The 26,340-nt window shown below is 52.5% G+C and overlaps 1 protein-coding gene and 1 long non-coding RNA gene across 2 annotated transcripts; one reads left to right on the top strand and one right to left on the bottom strand.

Annotated features, from left to right (window-relative positions):
• Positions 1 to 5,074: 5,074 nt before the first annotated feature.
• Positions 5,075 to 14,056, bottom strand: Lhx5 (LIM homeobox 5). Its single transcript, XM_075957656.1, has 5 exons — positions 13,476 to 14,056; positions 11,364 to 11,587; positions 10,514 to 10,791; positions 9,697 to 9,862; positions 5,075 to 6,441 (listed from the first exon to the last, which is right to left on the bottom strand). The coding sequence occupies exons 1-5, from the start codon at positions 13,646 to 13,648 to the stop codon at positions 6,074 to 6,076; spliced, it is 1,209 nt and encodes a 402-aa protein (XP_075813771.1). The 5' UTR covers positions 13,649 to 14,056; the 3' UTR covers positions 5,075 to 6,073.
• Positions 14,057 to 14,171: 115 nt separating this feature from the next.
• On the top strand, positions 14,172 to 25,563 carry LOC142840968 (uncharacterized). The gene is made up of 2 exons (XR_012908996.1): positions 14,172 to 14,241; positions 25,053 to 25,563. It is a non-coding gene; the product is annotated as an uncharacterized LOC142840968 (long non-coding RNA).
• The last annotated feature ends 777 nt before the right edge of the window (positions 25,564 to 26,340 follow it).

Here is a 26,340-nt window from a genome sequence, read left to right as displayed (position 1 = left end):
GACCATCCATCCATCTGTCTGTCCTTCCGTCTACATTTTTTCACCCATCCACTCATCCCTCTGCCCATCTGTCTTCATCCATCCATCCATCCATCCATCCATCCATCCATCCATCCATCCATCCATCCTCCATCTATACACCCTGCAATGTTGTCTCTCAGTAGCTTTTTCTGGGCCCAATTCTGGGCTCAGGGACAACACAGACTCTCAAGGCTCAAGCCCTCGACTGAGCTGACTCTGGTCTCTCTCAGTTGTGTGGCTTCAGGGTCTTCATGCACCTGCTGGATCTGGGCCTCTTCCTGCAGAATGGGAGTGGTGACGCCCATCTGGAAGGAGACTAGTATCTGGGGATGACACGCGCTGTGGGGCTAGTTGGAACAATATTACACTGTAGTCCAGTAAGTCTGGGGATTCCTAGGGACCTGGAGGGAGCTTGATGAATGTGAGGCCTTTGGCTATGGGTGCTGGGGACCAAGACACGTACGTTTTTAGCAGGTGTCTTCTGGTTCTACTTCAAGAAATCAGTCATGGGTTCTAGGAGACAAATGGCCTTCCCCAACACCCCCCTCAACCCAGCCATTCACAGACTTTGCTCCACCAGGTGTCCCTGGATCTCCACCAGCACCTACAGGACATTATTTTGGGGCAGATGAGGGTGGAGTTTCTCCTTCCTGTGGTCCTGGACCCTGAAGGCATCTGGGAAGCTAAAATGAACTCATAAGAGTGGAAGTGGTTTGGGCCAAATAAGCCTTTTCCGAGAACCTTTCTTTTTAAGTTGTTCGTGTTGTTGTTGTTGTTGTTGTTGTGTGTGTGTGTGTGTGTACTTGTGGATGTGGATGTGGGCACACGTGTGGGTGAGTGTACTTGTTGTGTGAGTGTTGGGAATGGGGTAAAAACACAAGAACTAATCCCCTGAATCTGTTTCTTCAATCTCCATCACACTTCTTGGATGAAATCACCCTGAGTCCATCTCACAGTAGAGCAAACGGAGGCACAGTGACTGGCCTCTGGTTCCCCAAGCAGAAACTTTGGGGATCCAGAGCCCCCTCATTGGGCAGGCTTCTGAAGCCCCTTTGAGATTTTGATGGGTCACTGCATTATTCAGCTGTCCCCTGAGGAAGGGCTGTCCCCTCCCCTTGGGTCTGTGCACTCATGTACAAGGACGAAGTGTGTGTGTCCACATGGCTTAGACACTTCGTGTATGTGTGTGAATGGCCACATGCCATGAATGTGTATATGCATGCACATGTCTCCATGTCCTCCCACACACACGTCTCCAGGAGCGTGTGTCTCTAGGTCCTGCCACACATGTGACTTCAGGAGCGTGTGTCTCCATGTCCTACAATACATGTGACTTCAGGAGCGTGTGTCTCCATGTCCTACAATACATGTGTCTTCAGGAGTGTGTGTCTCCATGTCCTACAATACATGTGTCTTCAGGAGTGTGTGTCTCCATGTCCCACCACACACACGTCTCCAGGGGCGTGTGTCTCTAGGTCCTGCCACACATGTGACTTCAGGAGCGTGTGTCTCCATGTCCTACCACACACACGTCTCCAGGGGCGTGTGTCTCTAGGTCCTGCCACACATGTGACTTCAGGAGCGTGTGTCTCTAGGTCCTGCCACACATGTGACTTCAGGAGCGTGTGTCTCTAGGTCCTGCCACACATGTGACTTCAGGAGCGTGTGTCTCCATGTCCTACCACACACGTCTTCAGGAGCGTGTGTCTCCATGTCCTACCACACACACATATGTCTCCAGGAGCGTGTGTCTCCAGGAGCGTGTGTCTCCATGTCCCACCACACATGTGCCTCCAGGAGCGTGTGTCTCCATGTCCCACCACACATGTGACTTCAGGAGCGTGCATCTCCATGTCCTACCACACATATGTCTCCAGGAGCGTGTGTCTCCAGGAGCGTGTGTCTCCAGGAGTGTGTGTCTCCAGGAGCGTGCATCTCCATGTCCCACCACACATGTGCCTCCAGGAGCATGTATCTTCTGAAGGGGCTGGCATGAGTCCACCTCTTGAACACTTGTCTGCACGAAGCTTCTGTTGGTGTCCTTGTGTTTGCAAGGGAAAGTGTGACTCTGTGTGGCCCATACATGTCTGTACTATTTGCACATGTGTGTATCTATCACAGGAGGGTGGTCCCAATGTGAGCTCTGCTGTCCCCACAGACGGAACTCCATGCTTCCCATATGGACTGGTGGCTGGGGGTACCTGAGCAACAGGAGCCCTACTCTCTCCCCTCGAGTCCCCTCCTCTTTCCTCTCCTGTCCCTCTTCTTCTCACAACCACTTCCCTACCTCCTACATTCTTTCTTCTTTTTTTCTCCCTTTCCCTATCCCCAGCTGCGGTCACAGCTTGTCTTCAGAGAAGCAAGGAGTGAGCCCACCCCACCCCAGCTTCCAGGACCATTCTAAACAGGCCTCTTTACAAAACCCAGAGATGGGACCGCTATTTTAACGCCACCCCAGCATAGTGCTCTAGATTTTACCACAGCCAGGACACCCTGGAGGAACAGAAAGAGAACCTGACACCTGTGTGGACTGAGGTCATGTCCACCCCCTCCCTGGCCACCCCCCAGCTGTGTGACCTTGGGTAAGTCCCTCGACCTTTGTCAGCATCCTGATGGGACAAACAACACCTTCTAGGACCCTTGCCGAGAAGTTGCTGTGAGGGTGTTTATTCTGTGTATTCCAGTGCTGGCAAACCAGCAGGAACTAGGCAAGCGCTGATAGGTTTGTTTAAAATCCAAACAACAAAAACCCACACAAAAACTACACTGTTTATCTGGCCAAGAAACTAGAGACTAAATGTGGCTCTGTCTAGAGCAGTGGTTCTCAAACTTCCAACGCTGCAACCCTTTAACACAGTTCCTCATGCTGTGGTGACCCCCAGCCATAATATTATTTACATTGTTACTTCATAACTGTAATTTTTTTTTTTTTTTGGTTTTTCGAGACCGAGTTTCTCTGTGGTTTTGGAGCCTGTCTTGGAACTAGCTCTTGTAGACCAGGCTGGTCTCGAACTCACAGAGATCCGCCTGCCTCTGCCTCCCGAGTGCTGGGATTAAAGGCGTGCGCCACCACCGTAATTTTGCTACTGTTATGAATCGTAATATAGATATTTGATATGGGACCTCCAAGGGGTCATGGCCCACAGGTTGAGAACCATTGGTCTAGCATGTATTCATGAACCTGGAGGATGTTCTGAGCCAGCCCGTGACTCCATGGCTATTTGCCGGACACAGCCCTGGGTTTCAAAAGAAAAAGGAAAAAGGCTGAGAGAACACGCAGGCCCAGCTCACCACAGTGCCTGACATTCTGGGTAATGGGGTTTTTCTGCCTTTTGTTGATCTGAACTCTCTAAATTCTCCACAGTGAGCAGCTAGCTCTAATGAAGACCCGAGTGCTGTAGGGCAAAGGGAGGAGAAAGCTGGCCATCTTGCGGGAAACTTCCGATGACCACAAGGACAACCGAACAGGTTCCTGTCATTGTGCCCATTTCAAGTAGCTCATCCTGCCCATTGCCTATCCGCCCCCACCCCCACCTCACCAGTGTTAAAATGGGACAACCCCGTCATCTGAGCTTGAAGGACAAGGGACCCAAAGGCAGGGCATGGCCATTCATTTTCATATCGTTTCTGTCTTTCTGGTCTTTCTGTCAGACCCAAGTTGGAAGGGATAGAAAGAAGCAGTCTCTCTGACACCAACTTTTTCAAGTTGGGAAACGGAGGTAGAAAGGAGTGAGGTGCTTGTTTTGAGGTGTGGCCTCAGGCCTCCTAAGTCATATTCAGGGGCTTCATATGCAGTCAGTGGGCAGATGCATGAAGTCATGGGTTCGATCCCCAGCACCACACACATCAACCGGAGCGGGGCACGCCTGTAGTCTCTGTGCTAGGGAGGTCTTGCCACAGGTTCGAGGCTAGCCTGGGTTATATAGCAAGACTCTGTACCCCCAAACAAAATAACAACAAAAGTCCTAGCCGGCTCTTTCTAGCTAGTCTTTTTTTTTTTTTTCTGAAGATAGGAGGTGCTTCGGGAGACTTGGAGAATCACAGGCCACTTCCCACGGCCTTTCATAGGAGCTTTACAGACAACTGTGTCTGTTGCTGTCTGCCGTACAACTGTACCCTTTTCTGCTGTTGTTGACAGCCGCCTGGGATTATATTCAATACAAATGGGGGTGAAACTAGAACCCCACCCTATCCCCTCCCTCTCTAAGGTCTCACTATGCAGCGCAGGCTGGCCTAGAACCTACACCTCCTGCTTCAGCTTTGTGAACATTGGGACTAGAGGTGTATACCAGCGTGTTCATTCCACAGTCATCCCAAAGGCCTACTACGTGCTAGACTGGCTTGTGACTACATCAAAGCAGGAGAGAACATCCTCCACCATAGAAAGGCACCAAGTGGGGCCAGCGGGAAGGCTCGGCTGGTAGAGCCGCTTGCTGCCAGAGTTCTAGCGTAGGGACCCACATGATGGGAGGAGACGGCTGACTCCCAACATGTTGTCCTCTGACCTCTGCACACACATCATGTCACACACACAGAACAAAATTAAAAAAGAAACCACCAGGGGCTCAGCAATTAGGAGCACTGACTGCTTTTCCAGGGGACCCAGGTTCAGTTCCCAGCACCCACATGGCGGCTCACAACCGTCTGTAACTTCGGTCACAGGGGATCCGACACCCTCACACAGACGACATACGTGCAGATGAAACATCAATTCACATAAAATAAAAATAAACAAATCATTAAAAGAAACCAAAACCCAAACTAATGCCCCTAGAGCCGTGGTTCTCAACCGTCCTAAAGTTGCGATCTTCCTCATGTTGCGGGGACTCCAATCACAACATTGTTTTCGTTGCTACTTCCTAACTGTAATTTTGGTATGGTTATGAATCCTAAAGTAAATATTTGTGTTTTCTGATGGTCTTAGGTGACCTCTATGAAAGGGTTCTCACTGCCCTGGTGCATGGGGGCCGGGACCCTGTCAAGATGTAATGTTGGGACACCTACCCTGACTCTCAAGATAGTAGATTAAAAAAAAAAAAGACCACACAGAGCTGAGGGAGAAAAGATTTTTTTTTATTAATCTTTCTTTTTTAAAAAAAGTTGACTTTTTGTTATTTTTGCTTTTTGTTTTTTTTTTTTGTGGGTTTTTTTTGTGTGCTTTTTTGGTAAACCTCTTTCTGACTCCCCTTCCCCACTCTGCCCCACCCTCCTCTTAAAAATATAAAAATGTCCAGACCCAGATAACTAGAGTACAATAAATAAACAGTAAACACAAAAACATACTTTATTTGTTTCTTCTTTATACAAAATAAGGAAACTAGGAGCGTCCGACTTCCAAAAAAGTATAGTTTGTCCTGATGGCCCAGCCTCCAGGCCCCGGGCAGGGAGAGTGATCCCTGGGCAAACGCCCAGCGACTTGGCGCCTGGCTCAGGGACAGAGCAGGGGTCGGAGGGTTCGCGAATCCTGCCCAGCCCTCAGGCTCAAAGTATGGAGGAGCGGGGGAGTTGGGCCTAGGCTGGCCCAGTCCTGACCGCGCAGTTTCCTAGACAAACTGACCTTGAGCCTCAAGATTCGCCACCAGGGGGCGCCAACTCGCAGGTGGATTTGTCTTCCCGCAAAGCCACCATTCACCAGCGGTCGTCTAATTTTCTTCTCCGGCTGAGGCTTTCCTCTTCTTTCTCTCCCCTCTCCCTTTCAACCTCTCTCTTTATTACCTTTTTTTTTTTAAGAGAAAGAGTGAGAAATAAGATTTCACAATGGCCTCGGCTTGCAGGGAGGGGCCGCGCCACGGTCTCCTCTCCTTGGTCCCAATCCCCTCTTAGTTCAAAGAGGTGATGTGGGCGGGGGGTCCCGCGGGCGTCTAAGGTGTGCTTGGAATCTCGACCCTCCAGAATATTGACTTTGGTCCCAAGAAATTGCGCAGTCGCGCGACGAAGCTCTGAAGGGTGGAGATGCGAGTGCCGGGTGGGTGCGAATCCAAAAGAGGACTCTTGAGAGTGACCCAGGAAGCGTTCAGGGCTCGATGACAGGGGGCGGCCCGGCCCCTTGGCCTTACCAGACGGCCGCCTCGTTGAGCTCGGGGTTGGGGTGCGACAGGGGTCCGCTGTAGCCGCTGGTGCCCGTCATGGGGAAGGGCGGGCTGGGCCCGCCGCTGAACACCTCTCCCGGCATCGGGTGCAGCGCTCCGGGCAGACCAGGCTCCGGGCTAGGCGTGTCCGGGTGCGAGATCATGTCGGTGAACCTGGGGTTGTCCGCACCGTGCGGCCCGGCCAGTGGCGGTTCCAGCGCGCCCAGCGGCGTCGAGCCGGGTCCCGACGCTGCCAGGAAGCTTGAGTCGGCCGGGGACTGAGCCTGCGATGGCGGGCCATGAGCGAAGAAGTCGTAATTGCCTCCTGGGGTGTAGTAGTCGCTTTGGTAGTCTGCGGGAGGGACAAGGGATAAGATGTGGCGTGAGGACAAACTGCTAAGACCGACAGGGATTCAGGGACCTGGGAGAGGTGACCAGAGGGCGCGAAGGCTATGGCACATGGATAGGCCTGTGGATACAAATATGCCGAAGGCGCAGGAAAGCATGCCACTGGCCCTAGGTTAGACCTAAGGAGGCCCTCAGAGGCCCAGGGAGGAAGCCCGAGACCTTGGGGACCGAAGGCCGAGGAGGGCCAGGAGTAAGGCTGGAGAAGAGGCAGAGAGAAATACGCAACGGCCGAGGGACTAGAACTTACAAGGACGGGGAGCAATGAGGGACATAGGCAGCGAGGGAGGGAATAGCAGAGATGGGGAGAGAGCCTGCAGGGGTCAGAGGTGCGGAGCCAAGGGAAGACTTAGTGAGAGATAGAGGGATGAACATGGAGACAACGATCGGCAGCCCCAGACGTGCCATCGCACCCCGAACAGCCAATTTTACTGAGGTGAGAGAGCGCAAGGACAGCAAGAGAGAGACGGAAAAACAAACAAACAAACAAACAAATAATAAACAAACCGTGGTGAGGGTACGGATGAGCCCAAGAAAATGAGAAGACCAGGAATCGCCTTAGACTAGGTGGCTGCAAGACTTGGAGAGGAACGCGGGAACAAAGTGGCTGCCGCAGCTCTAAACACCAAAGGAGTTCCGACCCAGAACGCGGCCCCAGGGGGAGAAGCGGGACCAGGTCAGCTGCCAAAGCTCAAAAAGGCGGCGGACAGGGGGCCTTGACCCGGGGTGAGCAGGGCGCAGAGCCAGGGGCAGCCTCGGGGTCTTCTGCTCTCCTCCCAGTGGAGATCGACCGGAGAAAGCCAAGCTCAGCGACTCCGGAGAGGGGACCCCAGTTCAGGACCACTTGCGGGTTCCTGGGAGGCGGGGGTGCCTCGGGTCTCCACTCTCTAACCAGAGGAGCTTTCTAGACGCCCAGGTTATTTTGAAGTATTTGTGTCAACTCTTCCAAAGATCTTCGTCCCCAAATAAACGAACATTTTCCCCACAAATTCAGGGATTCAGGACTCAAGGGTCAGGAGCTCAAACCGCAGCAAGAAATTGCTTCTGCTAATACTATTTGCCCCCACTTTAGATCGCGCCCTCCTGGATTGGGGTGCAGGACCCCGACAAAAGGAGTGCCTTAAGCCTATGGGGGGGGGGAACAGTACCCGCTTTGAACAGCAACAGCGGGAAAACCGGCCTCTCTGAGGCCAGGATTTCTTCTGGAACTCCACTCCCCTTGTTCAGTCCCGTGGTCCGATTGTACAGTCGAGTTCTGGATGTCCAGGTCACCCACATTTTTTTTCCTTTACCGAAATCTGAAATCTATCCAAATCGGGGATGGGGGTGGGGTTGCCTGGAGACCTGCTTGGAGTGGAGGCAGTTTAGGTAACAGCTAAAACGGCCGCCAATTACTTTTTTAAAAATCTCAATTCCATTCTACTCGAAAGTTTGGGAGGTTGAGAGATACGAATTTGGGGGCACTCAAAGGAACGGAAAGGGATCGCGCTAAGCAGGGAAGGCCGCGGCCCTGGAGCCGTGCGCGCCGCCTCCGCCCATATGGCGGCCGGGCCGGAGGTAATTGGAACAAACGCTGTCTGAAAAGGGCACAAAAGCCGCAGCTGGGGCTTTGTCCGAGCTCCCACGGGGAGCCGCGGGCCCCGTCACCCGGCCCCTTTCTCGCCCGCTACCGGCCGCCGCCACCGGCATCTCCCAGTGCGGATTAGGCGGGGCTGCTGGGCTGGGGGCTGAGGAGTCCTGAGCCCCCCGTCCCGTTTTCGGAGAAAAAAGGGGTTCTGGTGTTCTGTCCCCCACCCTGTCCCGCAGGCTTTCAGAGAGAGGGGTTGGCAGGATGAGTTAGGGGTGGGCTGGTCCCCCTGAAAATCTTGATTAATTACTCAGGTTGCGGCAGAGGCTTCCAGGCGTGTACCGCCCCCACTATCTCCGGGCTTCGGGTTGAGATTTTTTTGTGCGGAGGACAAGCTAGGCGGAAAGATTAGACATCCTAGGACACGCCCATCACCGTACAGTTTCGGCTCCCTCAACCTGGACCCCCGCTACCAAGTTAAAATCACCGGTTCACTCTCCCCCCCCCCCCCAGCAATTTCCAGGAACCTCGGCCTAGTCTGCAGATAAACTTCCCAGGCTTCCGCACGTGGAAGTCCGGCCAGGGGTCCTCTTTCTACGGGGTTGCCGGGCTTCCATTGCCTTTCCACCCTGGGCATTGTCCCTGAATCCACTGCTAGCCTCACCAGCCGGGTTTGGAGACCCTAGCAGACCAGTAATAACACAGTGCCACTAGTGAGACTCTCGGTGACTCCATAGCGGAAAGGCTCGGGAATTCAGACCAGTGAATTCTCCGCACGGAGGAGAGCAAACGGGGGCAGGCTTGCAGCCCCTCACCTCCCCCCCCCCCCAGGGAGCAGGCCAGGCTGGAGGAGCTGGGAGGAAGATGGGGTGCTGGGATAGGACACTAGTCCTAGGGAGCAAGAGAAGAAAGGATTTGAGCAAGCAGGCTTGAGTTTATTAACGACGTCAGGAACGTCGTTTGTGCAAACCAACGGGTCGTTCTCCCTAGACCCAAAGATGGGTCCGGAGATGATCGGAGCAGCACCTCCCCCTGCCCCATTCTAGACCAACCCTTTTACTTGAACCCGAGTGGGCCTTAGATCCATACAGGCGTTTGAGTCTTCCGCACGTGGAATCCAGGGTGTCTCTAACAGAGCAGAATTGCTTGCTACCTTTGAAGTCAGTTTCGAGAAGGCAGAACCCTTTTCCCCTGCCTCAAGCTGGTAAGGAGTTCCAGCCTTCCCTAAGCTCACCAGGCTACCGGCAGTGAATAATGGAAGTAAGGCCAAGTGGGCTGCGAAAGGTACTTGGCGTTTTCGGGCGCTGCCCCAGCATGACCGAGGAAGTGTGTATAAGTGTGTTTGTAGGACTCTCCTGAGCGTAGTGGACCACACCTGTGAGGACCTTATGTCTGGTTGTTTCACTGAGGTCTCATTGCGAGCGGGTGTGTATGTGAGTTCAAGTGTCCTGTGTGGGTGTTCCTGTTCAGGAGATACCTGTGGGTGAGTAGCCTATGCTAATGAGTCTGTCTAGGAAAGGCTTTGTGTATATTCGGCGTGGGTGGGGAAAAATAAAGACTGCCCTACTGTGGCCCCAAACGCTTGGAGGCCCAGAATAGCTGTGAGCCCGGGCCCAGTTGCAGAGCGCCCCTTACCTCCGTAGTAAGTGTACGGGGTGGACCCCAACATCTCAGACTCGTCCAAGCGGCCGCCCAGGGGACGCATGCGCCGCGGACTCCGGAAGAAGGCGTGTCTCCGTGCGCCCAGAGCGCTCAGCTGTTTCATGCGGCGTTCTTTGGACCTTCGGTTCTGAAACCATACCTGAGGCGAAAGAAAGGGCAGTGAGCTTGGGGTCAGGAGTGACCCCCCCCCCAACACACTCCTGCTGAGGTTGGCCCTGCTGGGTCCTAGCGCCTTGGGCATACCATGACTCCCCCGAGGCGAGGGCTGGGACGGATTAGTCCTGGAGGGGCGGAGAGGGGCTTCGGCAAACCAGCCAAGGGTGAAGGATTTCGCGGACCCGTGGGGTGACTCATAAAGGCTCCAGCTTCCTGGCCCTCGGCTTGCCCGCGGCCTGACGGCTTTATAAAAGCCTCCTACCCCTTCAGGCCCTCGCCCGCGGCTGCGGAACCAGGCCCCCCGATTGACGCTTTGCCAACGCTAGAGCGCGAGGACATCGCCCCTTTCTATGTTGGAGAGGAAGGGGTCCTGGAGGCCGGAGAGGCTTAAGTCATTAGCTGGTCAGGGTGGGGTGACGGAGTGGATGAAATTCAGAGAGGTCTGGAGACCTCGCCCAAAAAAAAATCACATTGCCAGGACAGTGGGACAGTATCTATCTTTTAGCTCAAAAGTCCCCTCTTCTAAAGGGCGCAGTAATGGACTTCCCCATACGCCAGGCCCTGAGGGTTCAAAGGCTAGGCTGCCCAACCCGAGCACGCCTGCTGGTTGGGAGGGTTGGCCCGCTGGCCGTACCTGAATGACCCTCATATTGAGGCCGGTTTCCTGTGCCAGCTGTTCGCGGATGTGGCGCGTGGGCTTGGGCGTGGCCGCGAAGGCTGCCTTGAGCGTCTCCAGCTGCTTGGCTTTGATGGTGGTGCGCGGGCCGCGCCGCTTTGTGCCGGAGTTCTGTTCCTCGTTCTCGTTGTTAGCGGTCTCCTTGTCCGATGAGGTCGAATTGTCGGTCTCTTTGGGGTCGTCCTGTAACGGGTCCTGGAGGTCCGGGGACAAACTGCGGTCCGTACAGGATGACACTGCGGAGCGGACGGATTGGGGACAGTGGCATCAGCGCGATCTTTCTCCAATTCAGAAACCTGTTTCTGAAGACCTCTCTGCCCCAAGCAGTCACACCCCTCCCCCGGAATCGGCGTCCACCCACTCCCCCCAGACTAGGTTTGGTTTGAAAGAGCCTTCTCAGAGCCCCCCAAATTTGGAAGCTCCCGGGGAAGCGGGGCACACCCTCTGGAGAACCTTTTTTTCCCCGGGAGTGGGGACACATTGTAGCGTCTCACCTCCTCCCGCCCAGTCTCCAAATAGCGGTAAACCTGCTGGTCCTTCTAAAATTTACCAGGACCTCAAAAGACACTGAATGTTTTTTTTTTTTCTGTTCTAAATTGGGGGAAGGCTGGAGAAGAGCCTGGTTTAGGGTTCTCCTGTAGAATCGGCTCTGTCTCTCTAGCCCTGAAGCAGCCCCCAAAAGATGAATCTTGGGCTGAATTCAGCATAGCCCAGAGCAAGCGCGGGGTGACGGTTGAGAGTGCCGGGCTGGTTGCTGGAGCCCGTTTGCGTCAGGAGGAACGCTGAGAAAGGAAAGAGGCCTCCATACCTGAGTTGAGGCTTCCTTCCTTGAGGCTGGAGGAGCTCAAGTAGTCGTCCTTGCACACAAACTTGTTTTCGTCGATCACGTAGAGTTCCTCTCCGGTGGACAGCTGCTTGTTACACACCATGCAGGTGAAACAGTTGAGGTGGAAGACTTTGCTCCGGGCCTTGCGCACCAGGTCACTGGGAGAGATGCCTTGCGCACAGCCTGCACACTTCGTGCCAAAGCGCCTGTGGATACAAGGCGCCTGTCACTGTGAGGTGGGGAGGTGGGCCTGGTGTCCAAATCCTCTTCAGTGCTAACCTCTTCCCTCCCGCCCTCTGTGGTTTCCCAGCTACCTTCATGTCCATATCTGTCGGATGGAAACCTAATTCTGCTCTCCCTAATCAGAGCTGGTTTAGGGCCAGGTCGTCCTGCTTTTAGTGTGTTGATTCAAGGTCCATGGTGCTGTGACCAGAAGAGGTGGGAGAGTAGCCTTGAGACAGGGTGTCCCAAGATACATCCCCTGCCTTCAGGTCCCCACCAAATACATCTTGGCTGTTTTAGGAGCCCATAAAGCATTTAAAACCTGTAGGCCAGGTTTCCATCATTCTTAGCTTTGCCCTCTGGATTGGGAAGGGGATGTCCCAGATAGGACCCCTACTGTCTGTCTCTAGCAGCAGGGTGGAGGATCCAAGCAGAAATGAATGCCATAACCTTCCTCTGGCTTCTGGTGCTACCTGTGAGACCTGCTGGACACCCCCCCCCCCCCCCCCCCCGCGCAGGAGCTGGGGATAAGAGGCTCTCAGAGGAGTAAGTTCTGGAAACAGGAAGTCAGTTTCTGTACACACAACCTCCTCCCCCATCTCTGGCCCTGGCAGGCGGCGGAGGGCAAGGAGAATAGGGACAGAAGCTTCACTTAAGTCCTCAGCTGGGACCTGGGATCACTCCAAAGCCCCCTTTCCCTTGCCTCTGAACCAATCTCCTTTCTTTCTTCCTTGGACTGTGGAAGAAAGTACTCCCCCCCCACACACAATAAGTACAAGAAGGGGTAGAGGTTGTGTGGGGAGTAAGAAGAGGGCTCAGTACCTTGGGGGGACACCCCCATCCTCTCACACCCATGTCTCTAAACAGAGTGAATTTGGGTGACATTGATGTAGTGAGGGCATTAGAGACCATAAGTCACTTTTGGCCTTATCCGGCAGCATAATTGGCTATATACACCTTATCAAAAATCATTAGGTGCTTCGCAAGCATGCCACATTAGGGGCGCCAGGGCCTCCGGGGCCGGGGAGTTTACACGTGTAAAGGCGCGGCTGACATTTTCTCCTATTCAAATTCCCAAGTGCCCAGCCACTGGGGCAGGCGGCTGCCTTTCTCCTCTGGTGAGCTAATCACGCCCCCTCAGTGCCTAGAATTCAGACTTACAAAGCCTGTCAGGGTGCAGAAAGAGCAACCATCGAAAACACTACAGGTTTCAAGGCTGCTCCTTAGCATTTCCCATCTGGGGAAACTGAGGCTCACAGAGGCACTGGGTCCTGGTCTGTGTGTGCTATGGATTTGGGAAGGGAGGCTGACACATCGCAGAACAGACCTGCTGATTCTCAGCCTCCATTTCTTCAGTACCTTTCCAACTAGGAAGAAAATGGATCGAGATGGGGGTGGGGGGCAAGGGAAGGTCCTCGGTCCCTCATCTCTAGAAAAGCCCTTTCTGCCTGGGCCCTTTGGAACTGGGAAGTTTCTGTTCGTCGTCAGATTACCCTCTGGGCTCAGGGTTACTATTGGGACCAAAAGCCCCCACTGCTCAGAACTCCTGGAGCACCTTTGGGACCTGGGAATGTGCGTCCTGAAGCTTCTGTCCCGGGGACTCGGGTGTGGGGAAAGGGCCGAGAGCAAGTTGCCTCTGCCATCTGGCCGCTCTCTGCTGTCTGGTAGACCCAAGGTGAGGCAGCTAAGCAGCGTCCTCTTTCCTCGCCTTAGCTTCTCACGAGGAGCCCACGACAGGGCGTGAAGAGGGCAGAGGCCTATCTGCCTCCCCTCTAAGCTGGGGTGGGTCTCCTGGTCTCCTAATTCCCGAGGTGCCCCGGTGGAGCTCCGGCCAGCCTGTGGCAGGCAGCAGGGCGCGGCGGGGCCTCTTACCTGAAGAAGTCGTTTTTACAGTACAGCTTGCCCTCTCGGGAGAAGCACTTCTCCGAGAGGTTGGTTTTGCACTCGCAGCACTGAACACATTTAATATGCCACGCGCGGTCCAGCACGTTCAGCAGAAAGCGGTCGAGGATCGGCCGCTCACAGCCGGCACAGTGCACCATCATAGCCGCGCTCCCCGGGCGGCTCGGGCCGCCTCGTCTCCTTGGGACCCCTGGGCCCTTAGGGCCTCCCGGTCCCGGCTGCGGTGGCTTTCAGTCTCCCTGGTCTTGAGGTCTCGGCAGGGGCGAGTCCGGTACGGATCAACTAAGACTTCGCGGGTTCAAGTCCTCCGACGCTCTCCGGCCTGGAGCTGCACTGCCCAGAGTGGCGTGGAGGGCGGCGGCGGTCACAGTTTCATGTCACAGGTCGCGCCCGGGCGCTCGCTTCAGCCTAAAGCTGGTGTCCTAGGCGGCTGCTGGCTTCGGTGTTGGCGAGCGGCTTTCCCGGTTGGCGGAGGCGCCGGCACTTTCCCCCACTTTCAAGCGGTCCGGATCCTCATCTTTGTCTGGCCGCCGCCTAATTCGCGCATCCTTATTCAGATTTGGTGACGTGGTGCGGCACGTAGGGTGCCGGGCGGCCAATGGGCGCGCTGTGGCCATAGCAACCTCTTAAATTTATAGCATATCTAAATTGGCTACAGCGTTGCGGTCAGGACAGAGCAAAAAAAACAAGACATCAGTATTGCCGAGTATTTGCTAGTACCTGGTTCCGAGGCTAAGTAAGTATTTGCCTTCTAGTTTGGGCCTGGAGGAGTGGGGGCGCGGTCGGAAAACCGGGGTGCCTTTCCTCTCTCTTCGCAAATATTTTTTTGGGTGCAGGGTTTCAAGGCCTAGTCAGGGAGGGACCTCCCACCCAGATTGCCAACCTCGCAACCTGTAGAAGTTGCCCAGGCTGGGAAGGCGCTGTAGTTTCCCCGCTTCCGAACGCGCCCAGCTTCCTCTGGCTTAGGACTGCGGCTTGCTCGGGCTCTGAGCGCAGGAATTGAGACTCGGACTGTCTCCTGGGCTGTGGCTTCTTTTGTCACTCGCGGGGCTGGGGCCCAGTCGGGCTTTTCTTACCAAGAGAGAAAGTGAAGGCCAGAAGCATGGGTAGTTATGTGCCACATCCTACCAGGCAGGTTGGTGTAGGGATATTTATTAACTGGTCCGGAATCCCGAAAGTCAGGTCACCCGCTCTGGGGGAGGTGTGGAGGAGAGAAGGTCTACCTCGGGTGGGTGTTTGGGCAGGTAGATAGGAGGGGCCACTCACTACGTCTTTCTATGCCACACTGTTTATATTCCAGGATAGCCTGGTGGGAACCGTGGTGAGTTGGTCACTCAGCAGAGCAAGGAAGGCTGGCTAGTGCCGGGAGCCAGCAACACTCCCGAGTCCGAGGGCTCTAAGGTCCAGGCCGCTCCTAGGGCCAAAGGCAGCTTCGTAGGTGTGGGGGTATGGGTAGGTGGACACCGAGGGATGCGTGGGCCTGGAGAGGAGTAAAGGAACCTGGGACGGCGGGAAGGGGGAGAAAAAGCACGAGGCCTTGTTTCTGCTTGGCCAGCCAGGCCACCGCTTGTTTCCGGCGAGGTAGGATGGGAACATGCTTCCGAATGTCTGCTTGCTCCTGGTCTGAGCGCTGATGGTGCGGACCTGGGGCCCAAGGTTTGGAGCTGGAGAGGATTTGTGCCAAGACTTTTCTGTGAATGTTTGGGTGCATTTACTGAGTTCGCTACTTATATATGCGCTGCTTGAAAACTATCATTTTATTCTATTTATAGTGTGTTCGTGATCAAACCCTGTGACCTGGAGGGATTTTGATTATGTGTAATTTTTTTTGCGTGTAAATTTTCGTGTTTATATTTTTTGTGGTCCTGCTTGCGTGTGTGTTAATTAATGTATTCATTAAAATTGTTCGTCAGTCTGGGTCTATCTGTGTCTGCTTATGTGAGCCCGCTGGATGTACTTGCCTGTGACAGGGTGACTCCATAAGGTCACTCCTATGCATGTGCTAACCCTGGTGTGAAGGGTGTGTCTGTGTAAATGTGTGTGCTGATTCTAGAGACTCTGTGTGTGACTGAGCTGGGTTGTGTGATCTTGGGCACAGGATTTTGTAGACCCGTGTGTGTGTGTGTGTGTGTGTGTGTGTGTGTGTATTTACAGGATTGGAGGGAATGTGTTTGTGTGCATACCACTAGCAGTGATTATCTTCATGAATTGGGGGAAAAGATTTGGAGAGGCCCATCAGCTGGGCCTTTGGAAAAGGGTACCCCCAACTCAGGTAGCTTCTTATGTGGGTGTCACCTGGTCACTAGTTTGTCAGGGGCACCGACTGTGTAGTGACCAGGACCAAGCAGGCTGGATCGAACTTGGGCCTCCTAAGCCTATGGAGAGAGGTTCCAGAAGCCTCCAGAGGAAGCTGTGTGGCAGCACCCAGCTTTTCTGGACTATGAATGGGCCTTGAGCTCAAACAAGACACAGAGGAAATAGAGAAGAACTCAGAGAAGAGGGGTGCCACGCGGGGCAGAGGCAAGCCCACTGCCCTCTGCCTTTGTCTCTCTGAGGTTCCCCCCCCCCCCCCCCGTGTCCCCAAGTTCTCCTGGAGTGCTCCTCTCTTTAGCTCAGTGACTCCTTGACTCCTGTCTTCCTTGTTCCACTCCTTCCCCTCTTTCTCCATTTTCCTTCCTCTCATCTTCCCTTTTTCCCTCTGCCTTTTTTTTTTTTTTTTGCCCGATTTGGATTCTGGCTTCCATCAAAACCACTTCAAAAACCGCTTCCCATTATGCGTGGCTGCTGAGAGTGTGGGGGAAAACTGCACACCCCAACACAATACTCTCTCAAGCCTCCTTCTCAGCACCCCTGCCCCCATTATGGCCACCCATACCTTCAAGTCACAATGAGGAATCTAGTTGTCAGACCCCTCTCAAGTCAGGGTTCTGTCCAACCAGCCCTGTCTGATTCTCCACTCTTGGACGAACCCATCAGTTCACTTCTCCCGGAATGTTCCTGAATGTCAGTGTATAGCCACACTCCAGGAACTGAATGCCAGGCCAGTGAGGGAAGGGAGGGAGGGAGGGAGGGAGAGAGAGAGAGAGAGAGAGAGAGAGAGAGAGAGAGAGAGAGAGAGAACCTCATTGAGTCCTCAGGCCTGTCTGTGGGTGGGCCACCTAGGACTGAGCCATTGGTTGTAGCCAGTGAGGGTTGGTTGGGCTCAAAGGCTAGTAATCGCCCTTCAGAGTCACCTGGGTGCCTCACTGGACTATACAGCTCAGCCCCACTTAAGGAAACCCACCCCTATGCCAACCTGGCAGCTATGACAGCTTTCTCCTCTCCAGTACAGCAGCCAGAAAAATAGCGGACCAGCTATTTTATATGTTATCCCGCCCTAACAGCACTGACAGATGGCCAGCCGGCAGTGAAATTCTCTCCTCTATGTAACTAATAAACGCTTGCGTCTTAACAGGGTGATGCGCCGAGACTCAATGTCACTTATACAAGATGTTGATGGAATTTACTATATAAAAATCTCCCTTCTAGAGTAAAGAGTATCAACATTACAGCTCGACAGACGGTGCGGGGATAAATGAAACAGACAAAAGACAAACAAGATAATAATCTGTTTCCAATCACTTAAGCCCTGTAGAGTTAGTAAAATGTTCCTTGCATATTCCCCCTTGAGTTCGGTAATTAATTACTGGCGAAGAAACGCACACCTCCCGGCTGGAGTGGGAGTTTCAAGGCCCGAAGAGCTTGGGCATTGGGGCTGTCTTTCTCCCGTCTCCAGCTCCCCAGCTGGACAGCGGTGGAGGAAGGAGGTGCCTCTTTGCGTCGACTGAGAGGCACCTCTGCTCCTCTCCCCGTGCTTCGGAGATTCTTCAGCAGTCAAGAGAGAAAGAGTCCGGCCACTCAGAGGAACGGAGTCTTTCTAAGTCTTCCTAAGCCCCCAACCCCCATTGCCTGATTAGCTAGTTTTTAAATTTTTTTTTTCATTTTGTTTTTCTGTTTTTTGACAAGGAGCAGGCTGGAGGCCCGGCGCTGGCCTGGGGGAGGGGGAAGGGCGGAATCCAGGTTTGCCCCTTGCCCTCTTCTTCCGGAAGCATCTCAGGTGTAGCAGCATCCAGTTCTCTCCCGACCTCTATCATTACCTCCCCATCACGCATCCTTATCTCACCCCCCCCTCCCGCACCACCACCAAGAGCCAGCGAAGCTTTAACATTAAACAAACGCAGCGAGCGCCTGGGAGCTGCGCTCTCGGCCGGGTCTGCGCGGCGGCGGCGGCGGCGTTACAAATTGTAAATTTAAATTGCTCTCCGGATTCATTACTTCCCCTCTTTGATTTCAGCCAGCCGTGAAAAATTATACTGGTGTACCACTGAGAAACTGTTTTGCCGCAAAGAGCCTGCGCCTAATCACTGGCTTTCTCCCTCCGACAAGAGTGTAATTATTTTGTTTTGGGTGTAAATATAGGCGGCCCCGCGCACAGACACTCAGCATCCCGCCGGGCACGGCCCGCCGCCCAGAGGCATCCGCTCGGGGTAGGAGCGGGCGTGGAGGCCAGGCCAGGGCGAAGCGCCCGCCGCGTACTCCCGGCAGACCAGGTCTCCAGTCTCTGCCCTAGGACTCATGAACCTCGGGCATCCAAAACTAGCTGAGTGGACTCCAGCGGTGTGGGTCAGAGCTCAGGGTTAGATCTAGAAGAATACAGTGGGATGGGAGGGGATGAGGATTCCTGGGCCATTTTAGGACCCACACACCTGAATGGAGTCCCAAGTCCAGGTCCAGGTAGGGACAGTGTCCTGGTCTAAGAGGAACACGGGAGACAGCATGGGTAGGCGGGTGAGTCCTCTTCGCGCAATCCTGTGGCCTACTTGGTTTCCAGTGCATCCTTGCAGAGCTCCCGGATCTCTTTTAATTCCGGAATTAACCGGCTTTTAACCGGTGCTGGCCGGACCTGGGATGTTTACAAACCGCCCGGGGTTTAATTCATCCCCACTCCCTTTTCCATTCTTCCCGCTCTTCCTTTTGGGGTGTGGGGGAGAGCTATCCGAGTATTGGGAGATAAGCCATATTGGGAGACATGCCAGTAAGACCATTTCCCAAGACGTAGTGGAGTGCTTGATCTGAAAGACAGCGGGTCCAATATCTGAGCCCGACAGAGCTTTAACGGCTGCGACGCAGGAGGGAGCTGCAGGGTGTCAGCTGGAGTGTCGGGTTCTACTTTGATAATGCCTAGCCCCACCGCCCAGAGACCCCAAGCACGCAGGGCAGAGAGTGAGCCCCACTCCTTAATCCTGAAGCCCCACCTTTAGGTTGTTGGGACCCCCACCGGCAGGCAGCAGCTCACCCTTGGGCTATAAGACAATTTCCTAGGGCAGAATTCAGGTTCCAGTTGTCCCGGAGCCTGAGTTGGCTCTTTTCAGCAAGAAGAGGGCTTGAAAGAGATCAGATGAAGCACCCACAACTTGTAAGCAAAACGGACATTTCTGCTTAGAGGGAGAAAATCCCACACTTAGCATCGTGGTTGGATTCCAGGTTGCGGGTTTCCCTGTACTGCCGGGGTTGAGAGCTGAGCTTCATTGGGAATCCTTGAACTGGGGAACCGGGCTAAATGTTGCTCTGTGGGGCCCAACCCCAAGGAGTTTGGGACTCCTCTGGCCCGGGAGCCAGCATAATTCATTGAGAGGACAGTTTGCCTTGGATACCCCTTCAAATGAAGAGTCCCAGCCCACCTATGACTTTGAGTTTTGTCTTCGACCTAGCTTAGTCTTTCTGTTTGTTTTGTTCTCTCTCTCTCTCTCTCTCTCTCTCTCTCTCTCTCTCTCTCTCTCTCTCTCTCCCTCCCTCCCTTCCTCCCTACTCCCCCTCCCATTTTCTCCCACTCCCTCTTCCCACCCCTCCACTCCCTCCACTCCCCACTTTCTTTTTGTTAGCCTAATTTGGGTTGCTTTAGAATTGGCCCGACTTTGGCAGCTCGTGGTGCTGTGAGTGAGTGAGTGTGTGTGTGTGTGTGTGTGTGTGCTTGCGCGCGCACGCGTGTGTGTATTTCTCAGTTGCTAATGATTGTGTGTTGATAGAGTAATGCAGTGGCCTCATTAGCCCTTGTTTAGAAGGTGTTAAAAGGGAGATCCGCCTCGGAAAGCCGCGGTTTACACAGCGGCGCGGCTGAACCCCAAGCCGCAAGGCGAGCTGGGGGAGGCAGACCAGCTTCCACCCCCAAGAGAGGGGAGAGGGGGCGGGGAGGCAACCCCAACTCCGGCCTCCCAAGGCGGTACGTTTACCCTGCTGAGCGCCCTGGGCTCGATGGGGACCCCAGCGGGGGACAGCTCTGGTTCCAAAACTCAGGGGAGCTGCTCAGCGGGGCTCCCTGGCCTTTCCCAGGGTTGGATGGGCAGGGAGGAGGGCAGAGAAAAAAATGCAAAATTTTTTTGAGGGTCGGGAGTGAGGTGTTTTATTTTAGAGGCGATTACAGAACAGTAGGTAACGACTCGGGGTCTCTCGGCTGGGGCAATCTCCATGCCCCCCCCCCCCCCCCCCCCCCCCCCCGCTCAAGTTATAGAGGGTTGGCAGAGAATCTCCTCCTCCAACTTGTTCTCAGATGGCCTTTTGGGACCTTCGTTTTTGCAAGTTTCTTTCCCAATCTCTCTCTGCCCTAAGGCTTCCACCTGGGAAGGAATTTGGGAGATTAAAATTGTAGCTGGCTGTCCTACTTCTGCAAAACCTGGCAGGTGCAAGGAACTCTGTTGACCTGGGGCTAAAGGGTGCTTGTGCTCGGCTCAGCTGATGCCCAAGAGTGGAGGACTATAGACCAGGCTCCACACTGTTGGCATTCCCCATCCCTTCCTCGGCCCCCAACATCTAGGTTTGTGGCTGAGCTGACTTGATGAGAAATCCCATTTTTTATCCTGGGTCATGCGAAAAGACCTGAGGAAAAATATTGTGAGCAGGCTCAGTGGGTGCCCTTGTTGAACTGGGAACTAGACCCTTTTCCTGATGAAAGGGAGAAAGAACGGGTTGGTATTCATCGTGAGACTCTTGAATCGAATTTTTCTTTTTTCATGGAGGTGTGTGGCATGCGTGTGTGGGAGCCTTTCTCATCTTACTGGTTTCCTTGCATTTGGTTTTCCCGTCCCTGGATTTGACATTGCAACTAGTCTGGGCTTCCTAGTCTGGTAAACACCCACCTACCAAATGTCGGAAATCATCCTGCCCCCTTTCCTGTATGTGTGTGTCTCATGCTTATTTTTTATTTTGTTATTTTGTTTTTTGTATTTTTTTTCTTTTAAAAGTCTAGGCATTGTCTAGACTCAGGTCGAGGGAAGCTGGGGCTCTCAGACAAGGGCTCTCATGAAATCCGACAGTACAACGGATTTCAAACCCAAGCTGAACCGTCTACTGCCCTCCCGGAATCGTCTTGTAGTTAGAAACGAGATTGTAGATTGCGCGGGAAACCAAGTTAAAACCCAGTTCCCCAGATGCTGTGGGATGGGACCAGGATCAAATACGGAGGACGCGGGAAGCCTGGAAAGCCCTTAGCTCGCTAACCCCCCTCCTCCCCTTCCCTTTCTCCCTCTCTTTCTCTCTTTGTCTCCCTGGCAGGTCTGTTGGCTAGGCAGGGGTGTGCCAGCGGTGGCAGCCAGGCTCTGTATGGGCCTGGGAGTTGGGAAGTAGACAAAGACCGGAGCTGTCCGCGGTCCTGAAGCTGCGCGTAGAAGGCCCCTACTGCTCAGAGCCTTCTGTCTTCTAATCTGGCTAATTCTTCTAATTCTTTGCTCTGGCTCTTGCTAGCCCCGCTCCGTGTTCATTTCACTATTTGTATTTATCTATCTACCTACATATCTATCAATCTATCTATCATCTATCTATCTATCTATCTATCTATCTATCTATCTATCTATCTATCATCTCTCTCTCTCTCTCTCTCTCTCTCTCTCTCTCTCTCCATTCATCTTGAAAGAAAAACGGCTGATTAAAAGCAATTTCTTCTTCTCACCTCAAATGCAGGACATAATTACACTCACAATAGTTCCAAGTAGCTGTTTCCACCCTCCCAAAGAAGCGGAGGTGTATATTTAAAACAATAAAACACAAACACAACGAATACTGGGAATCTGCCATCAAGTTTATTCTGAGGGAAAAGCACAGGGTTTACTTTCAAAAATGTTAATTTTGGAAACACTTTATCTTTTTTTAAAATTTTTATTTTATTCTTATTTTATGTCCATTGCTGTTTTGCTGCATTTATGGCTTGTGAGGGTGCCGGATCCCCTGGAACTGTAGTTATGAGCAGTTGTAAGCTGCCTTGTGGATGTTGGGAATTGAACCCAGGTCCTTTAGAAGAGCAACCAGTGCTCTTAACCTCTGAGCCATCTCTCAAGTTCTGGGAACACTTTATATTTGTGGCTACAGAGATGTGTGAAGTTGTACAGACAGACCAAGGCACCTGCCCTGTGAAGGAGTAGGGTTTGTGAGGGCAGAAGCTGGGGAGGGGGGGGACACACAGTAAGCCAACTTAACCATTGCAGGCATGAGGAGGTCTACTGTGGAAACCCTCTTCGGTCTCTCTCTCTCTCTCTCTCTCTCTCTCTCTCTCTCTCTCTCTCTCTCTCCTCTGTATGTATCTATCTTATCTATCTATCTATCTATCTATCTATCTATCTATCTATCTATCTATCTATCTATCTATCTATCTATCTATCTTTACATCCATCTGTGTTTTGCCTGTATGTATGTCTGTGTGAGGGTGTCAGAAGCCCTGGAACTGGACTTACAGTCTGATAGGTGTGAGCTGTCATGTGGGTGCTGGGAATCGAACCTGGGTCCTCTGAAAAAGCAGCCAATGCTCTTAGCCACTGAACCATCTCTTATCTATCCAGGTCCCCTCTTCAGAGTTATTAAGGAGACCAGTCTTATGAAAAGTTGGGCACAAAAGGGTTAACCAGTGCTTCCTTTTCTAAATGCTCCAGGTGTCACTTAGGTGTCTGGCATGGCATATGACTAGGCAGCTAGTTCTCTATGTGTGGCATATGCCCCACCCACCCCAACATATTCTTGTCCTTGGGATTGAGCACCTCTGTTAGTGCATAGGATCTGAATACTTGCCTTCTGTTGTCTCAGGGAGACACCACTTCCTTGGGAGCCCTGGTGCTACCTCTTCATCTGGTCTCCTCAGTACCTCCGAAGCCTCCCTATTGCAGGATGTCAGTCAAGTTTATGGGTTCACCTCACAGCAAGTGGGGGTTCAGAAGAACCAGAGCTCTCAAAGTAGAGCAGTTTGCGATAAAAACTGCATTGGGGCTTGGGACAAAGGGCACTTAAAATCTTCTAGACCCTTCTAGACCTTGGTTGTTATCTTCTTCCTCCTACCTTTGTAGGTTTTTCATTAAGACCAATGTGGACATGCTTTTAGACTATATACCTTCAACCTCACAGAACACACAACCTTGTGTCAGGACGGGTGCCCTGACCTTAAGAGTCTGTGTGTGTGTGTGTGTGTGTGTGTGTGTGTGTGTGTGTGAGTTCCCGGTCTTTGCTGTAGTTGAAGAGCTGTGGATGTTGATCGTGTCCCTATGTAACACACAGAAAAATCGAGTCTTGGAGATGCTGACAGATGCTGCTGTTACACAACCAAGGTCTGTAATTGTAACCTTGCTCCTGAACCTGCTCTGAGGAACTGTGTTTTTCTGGGGACCTCACCTAGTGGTTATGATACTATTTCTTCACTAGCAGGGACCTTTTGGCTTCTTGGACCACCGTGGCCTGTGGTGTGGACTTCTGAAGTGGGGGTAACTAAATACTAATTTTGAAACAAGAAGCATGCCACATCCCTCTGCCAGGGTTGGGAGAGAGTTTCACAGGTTGGGAACCGAGTTCGTAGGAATTGTCTCTCAGATATCTGTCTCTCTATCCTGCATTGACTCCAGTGTATCGGCAAGTTGGGCTCACTGTGCCCCCAAACCATTTCCCAATCATTTCCCTCCCTGTTGTTGTCAGACTGGTTTCAGCCACCACCACCTAACCTGTTTTATGGTAGTAGCCTTCTAACCAGACTCCCGGTTCTCCTAGCTCCCCTCCCCTCTCATCTATCCTCTATCCAATGACTGAGGTTATATTTTAGAACCATACATTAAGGCTTGTCATTCCGCCTCTGACCCTCCAACAAGGCCTCAGTGCGTGTAGAATAAAATCCATACTTCTCGCCCTGCTGTGCAGGGTCTTTTGTGAGGACGCCTAGCTCTCTCTCCTAACATGCCCGCCCCTTCCTGCGTCTGAGCCTTCCACATCGGCTCCCCTGCTGTGTCTCACACAGCCTAGTTTTCTCACCTCAGGACCTTCGCACTGGGCCGGCCTTTCTGCCTTCAAATCCTTGCAGGGTTGGCCTTGCCTTTGTCATTCAGCTCAACTGTCAATTCTTCCAGCCTGTCTTCCCTGATCAGTTTATTAGAACGAATCCAGCCCTGCCTCTGTTTTTACCCTGCCTCTATTCTCTTTGTTGCCTTTATCAATATACGTAATTATCCCCTGCTATAGTTAGCTGCATAATGTCTGTCTTCCTTATATCAGTTCCACGAGGCTGGGGAGATGCTGTTTGTCTTGTTCACGGTTGAATTTCCTATGCTTGACTCAGTACCTGGAACACAGCTGTTCAATACATATTTGTTGACTGGATGTATAATGAACAAATGCACAGATATATGGGGCGAGAGCTTCAGAAAACGGGTGGACATGGATGGGCAGATCTGAGAAGGGACTGACAGACATGTTGTCCATTTTCTTGTGCCTGTGGTGAAGCAGCTGGCTGGCTGGGATCCCAGTTTGGGCAAAGGATGACAGAATAGATTCTTTGAGACCCCAAGAGCATGCTTACCAGATAGGGAACCAAACCCCGAGGAGATTCATGCATCCATGGCTTACGGGTTATTTTATTATTATTTAGTTTGTTATGGTTGGGTCTCAAACCTTCCCCTGCTTATTTAAGTAAAGGGTGATAATTAAAACAGTGGCGTCAGATGCTTTAGGGGAATGTTCTCTAATTCAGGACATGGAATCCATACTGTGTTGAGACAGGAGCATCACTTAGCCTTTTTGTACCTTGGGTTCTGCATCTGTGGGATGGAGACAGGAGCAATCTACCTTGCAGAGGGGACACCACGCACTATGGTACACTTCAATAGTGCTACAACCTCGGGTAAGAGTGGAGAAGGGAGGCAGAGGACCAGGGGAGGGAGGTTAAACGGATGCCCAGGTTTAATGGTCTCCTTTGCTCCTTCGTGTCTTTTATTTGTTGGAGATAAGGTCCAGACTCAGTGGTGGCTATGGGAATGAATCTGTCCCCTCCTCTATCCAACGGGACAGAAATTGTGGCTGCCTCACTGGGTTGTGGGAGCCCCGGGGAGATGTTGTGGGGACACTGGAAGGTACAACACATGCCAGATGGATTTGTGTGTTCTGTGTCGGGGTGTGTGTGTACACATGTGTGGGTCTACGTGCATATGTGTGAGGCCAAGGATCGCTGTTGGGTGTCTTTCTCAGTCACATTCTACTTATCTCTTGAGACAGGATCTCTCATTGAAGCTGGAGCTCACTGATTCTACTAGACCGTCTGGTCAGAAATCACGAGGAACCCGCCCATATCCGTATCTGCTGGGATGCAAACCGCTGCCTTGAATGATTTATTTACTTGTTTGTTTGTTTGTTTTACTTGCATGAGTGTTGGGAATACAACTCAGGTCCTCAGGCTTGCACATCAAACACATTTCTATTGGAGTAACCTCCTCACTCAGTTCTTGCGGTTTCTGGGGCTGCCTGCTCAGGAGCTGCCTTCCTTTTCACAGAGAAGTGGGACAGGCAAATGTGAGTTCACTCTGTCGGGCCTGGAAGAGAGGGAAGGGAAGAAAGGCTGTTTGGTTTCTAGAACATTCCTTATGAGCTATGTGCATGACATCATTAAGGCTTGCTTGAACCCAGAGCTTTGCAATGAGCTCTATCCAGGGGTTTCCTCTGGCTCAAGGTGGCCACTGTCACTCTGCAGGGGACCTTCTTAAAATATAATAAAAATGCTTTACAAGGATGTGTCTCCATTTCTTGTCTGTTGTTTCTTGGTCTAAAACAAACCATGGTGATGGTCTAGAACAAACATGGTCTAGAGCAGGTCTAAAACATGGTTTAGAACAAACCAGGGCTCCAACCATGAGGTGGGCTGGGCTGGGTCTGAGAGCGTGGTTTATGGAGGCCAATGAGAAGTGTGCAAATCATAAGCACCTACTTGTGCAACGGACTGTTCTAGAGGCTGCGGATGTTGCTATGAATGACCACAGTTGCTGAGAGCCTTCCAGGGAGCCCACAGACCAACATGAATTTTCACTCATTTTCCATTTTGTTGTTGTTTGCTTCATTGAGATGCAGTCCCACTGTGTAACCCAGGCTGGCTTCAAAGTTGTGATTCTCCTGCCTTGGCGTCCCCAGTTGTAGGCTGCATGAGCCCCCGTACCCAGCAAGGGTTTTATTTTATTTTATATTTATTTTTGAGGTAGAGCCTCATATAGTCCAGGCTCTCTTCAAACTTTCTATGTAGTAGAGAGTTACCTTACACTTCTGATCTTCTTTCTCCAGACTCCCTAGTGCTGGATTGCGGCCATATGCTACCATGCCTTGTTTATGAGGTTCTGGACATCAGACTCAAGTCTTTGTGGACGCAGACAGGCTCTCCATCAACAGAGCCACATCCTCAGGCCTTATTATTTTCTGATTTTATTATTTTGTTTTTCTGGCAGTGCTGGAATCAAAAATCAGTTCCACATTTTTGCACACGGTGGGCAAATGTTCTGCCACTGAGCCATAACCCAGT

The sequence above is a fragment of the Microtus pennsylvanicus genome, chromosome 1, assembly GCF_037038515.1.
Source record: "Microtus pennsylvanicus isolate mMicPen1 chromosome 1, mMicPen1.hap1, whole genome shotgun sequence".
In the NCBI taxonomy this organism is placed as follows: Eukaryota; Metazoa; Chordata; class Mammalia; order Rodentia; family Cricetidae; genus Microtus; species Microtus pennsylvanicus.
Note: the sequence above shows the minus strand (reverse complement) of the source record. Positions and strands in the feature narration are given on the sequence as shown.

Excerpts from the sequence above, each read along its gene's own strand:
- Lhx5 (XM_075957656.1), bottom strand. The coding sequence starts at position 13,648 with ATGATGGTGCACTGTGCCGGCTGTGAGCGGCCGATCCTCGACCGCTTT. Across the intron at positions 9,863-10,513 it reads TCAATATGAGGGTCATTCAG|GTATGGTTTCAGAACCGAAG; the intron begins GTACGGCCAGCG and ends CTTTCGCCTCAG. Across the intron at positions 6,442-9,696 it reads CCCGTACACTTACTACGGAG|ACTACCAAAGCGACTACTAC; the intron begins GTAAGGGGCGCT and ends TCCCTCCCGCAG.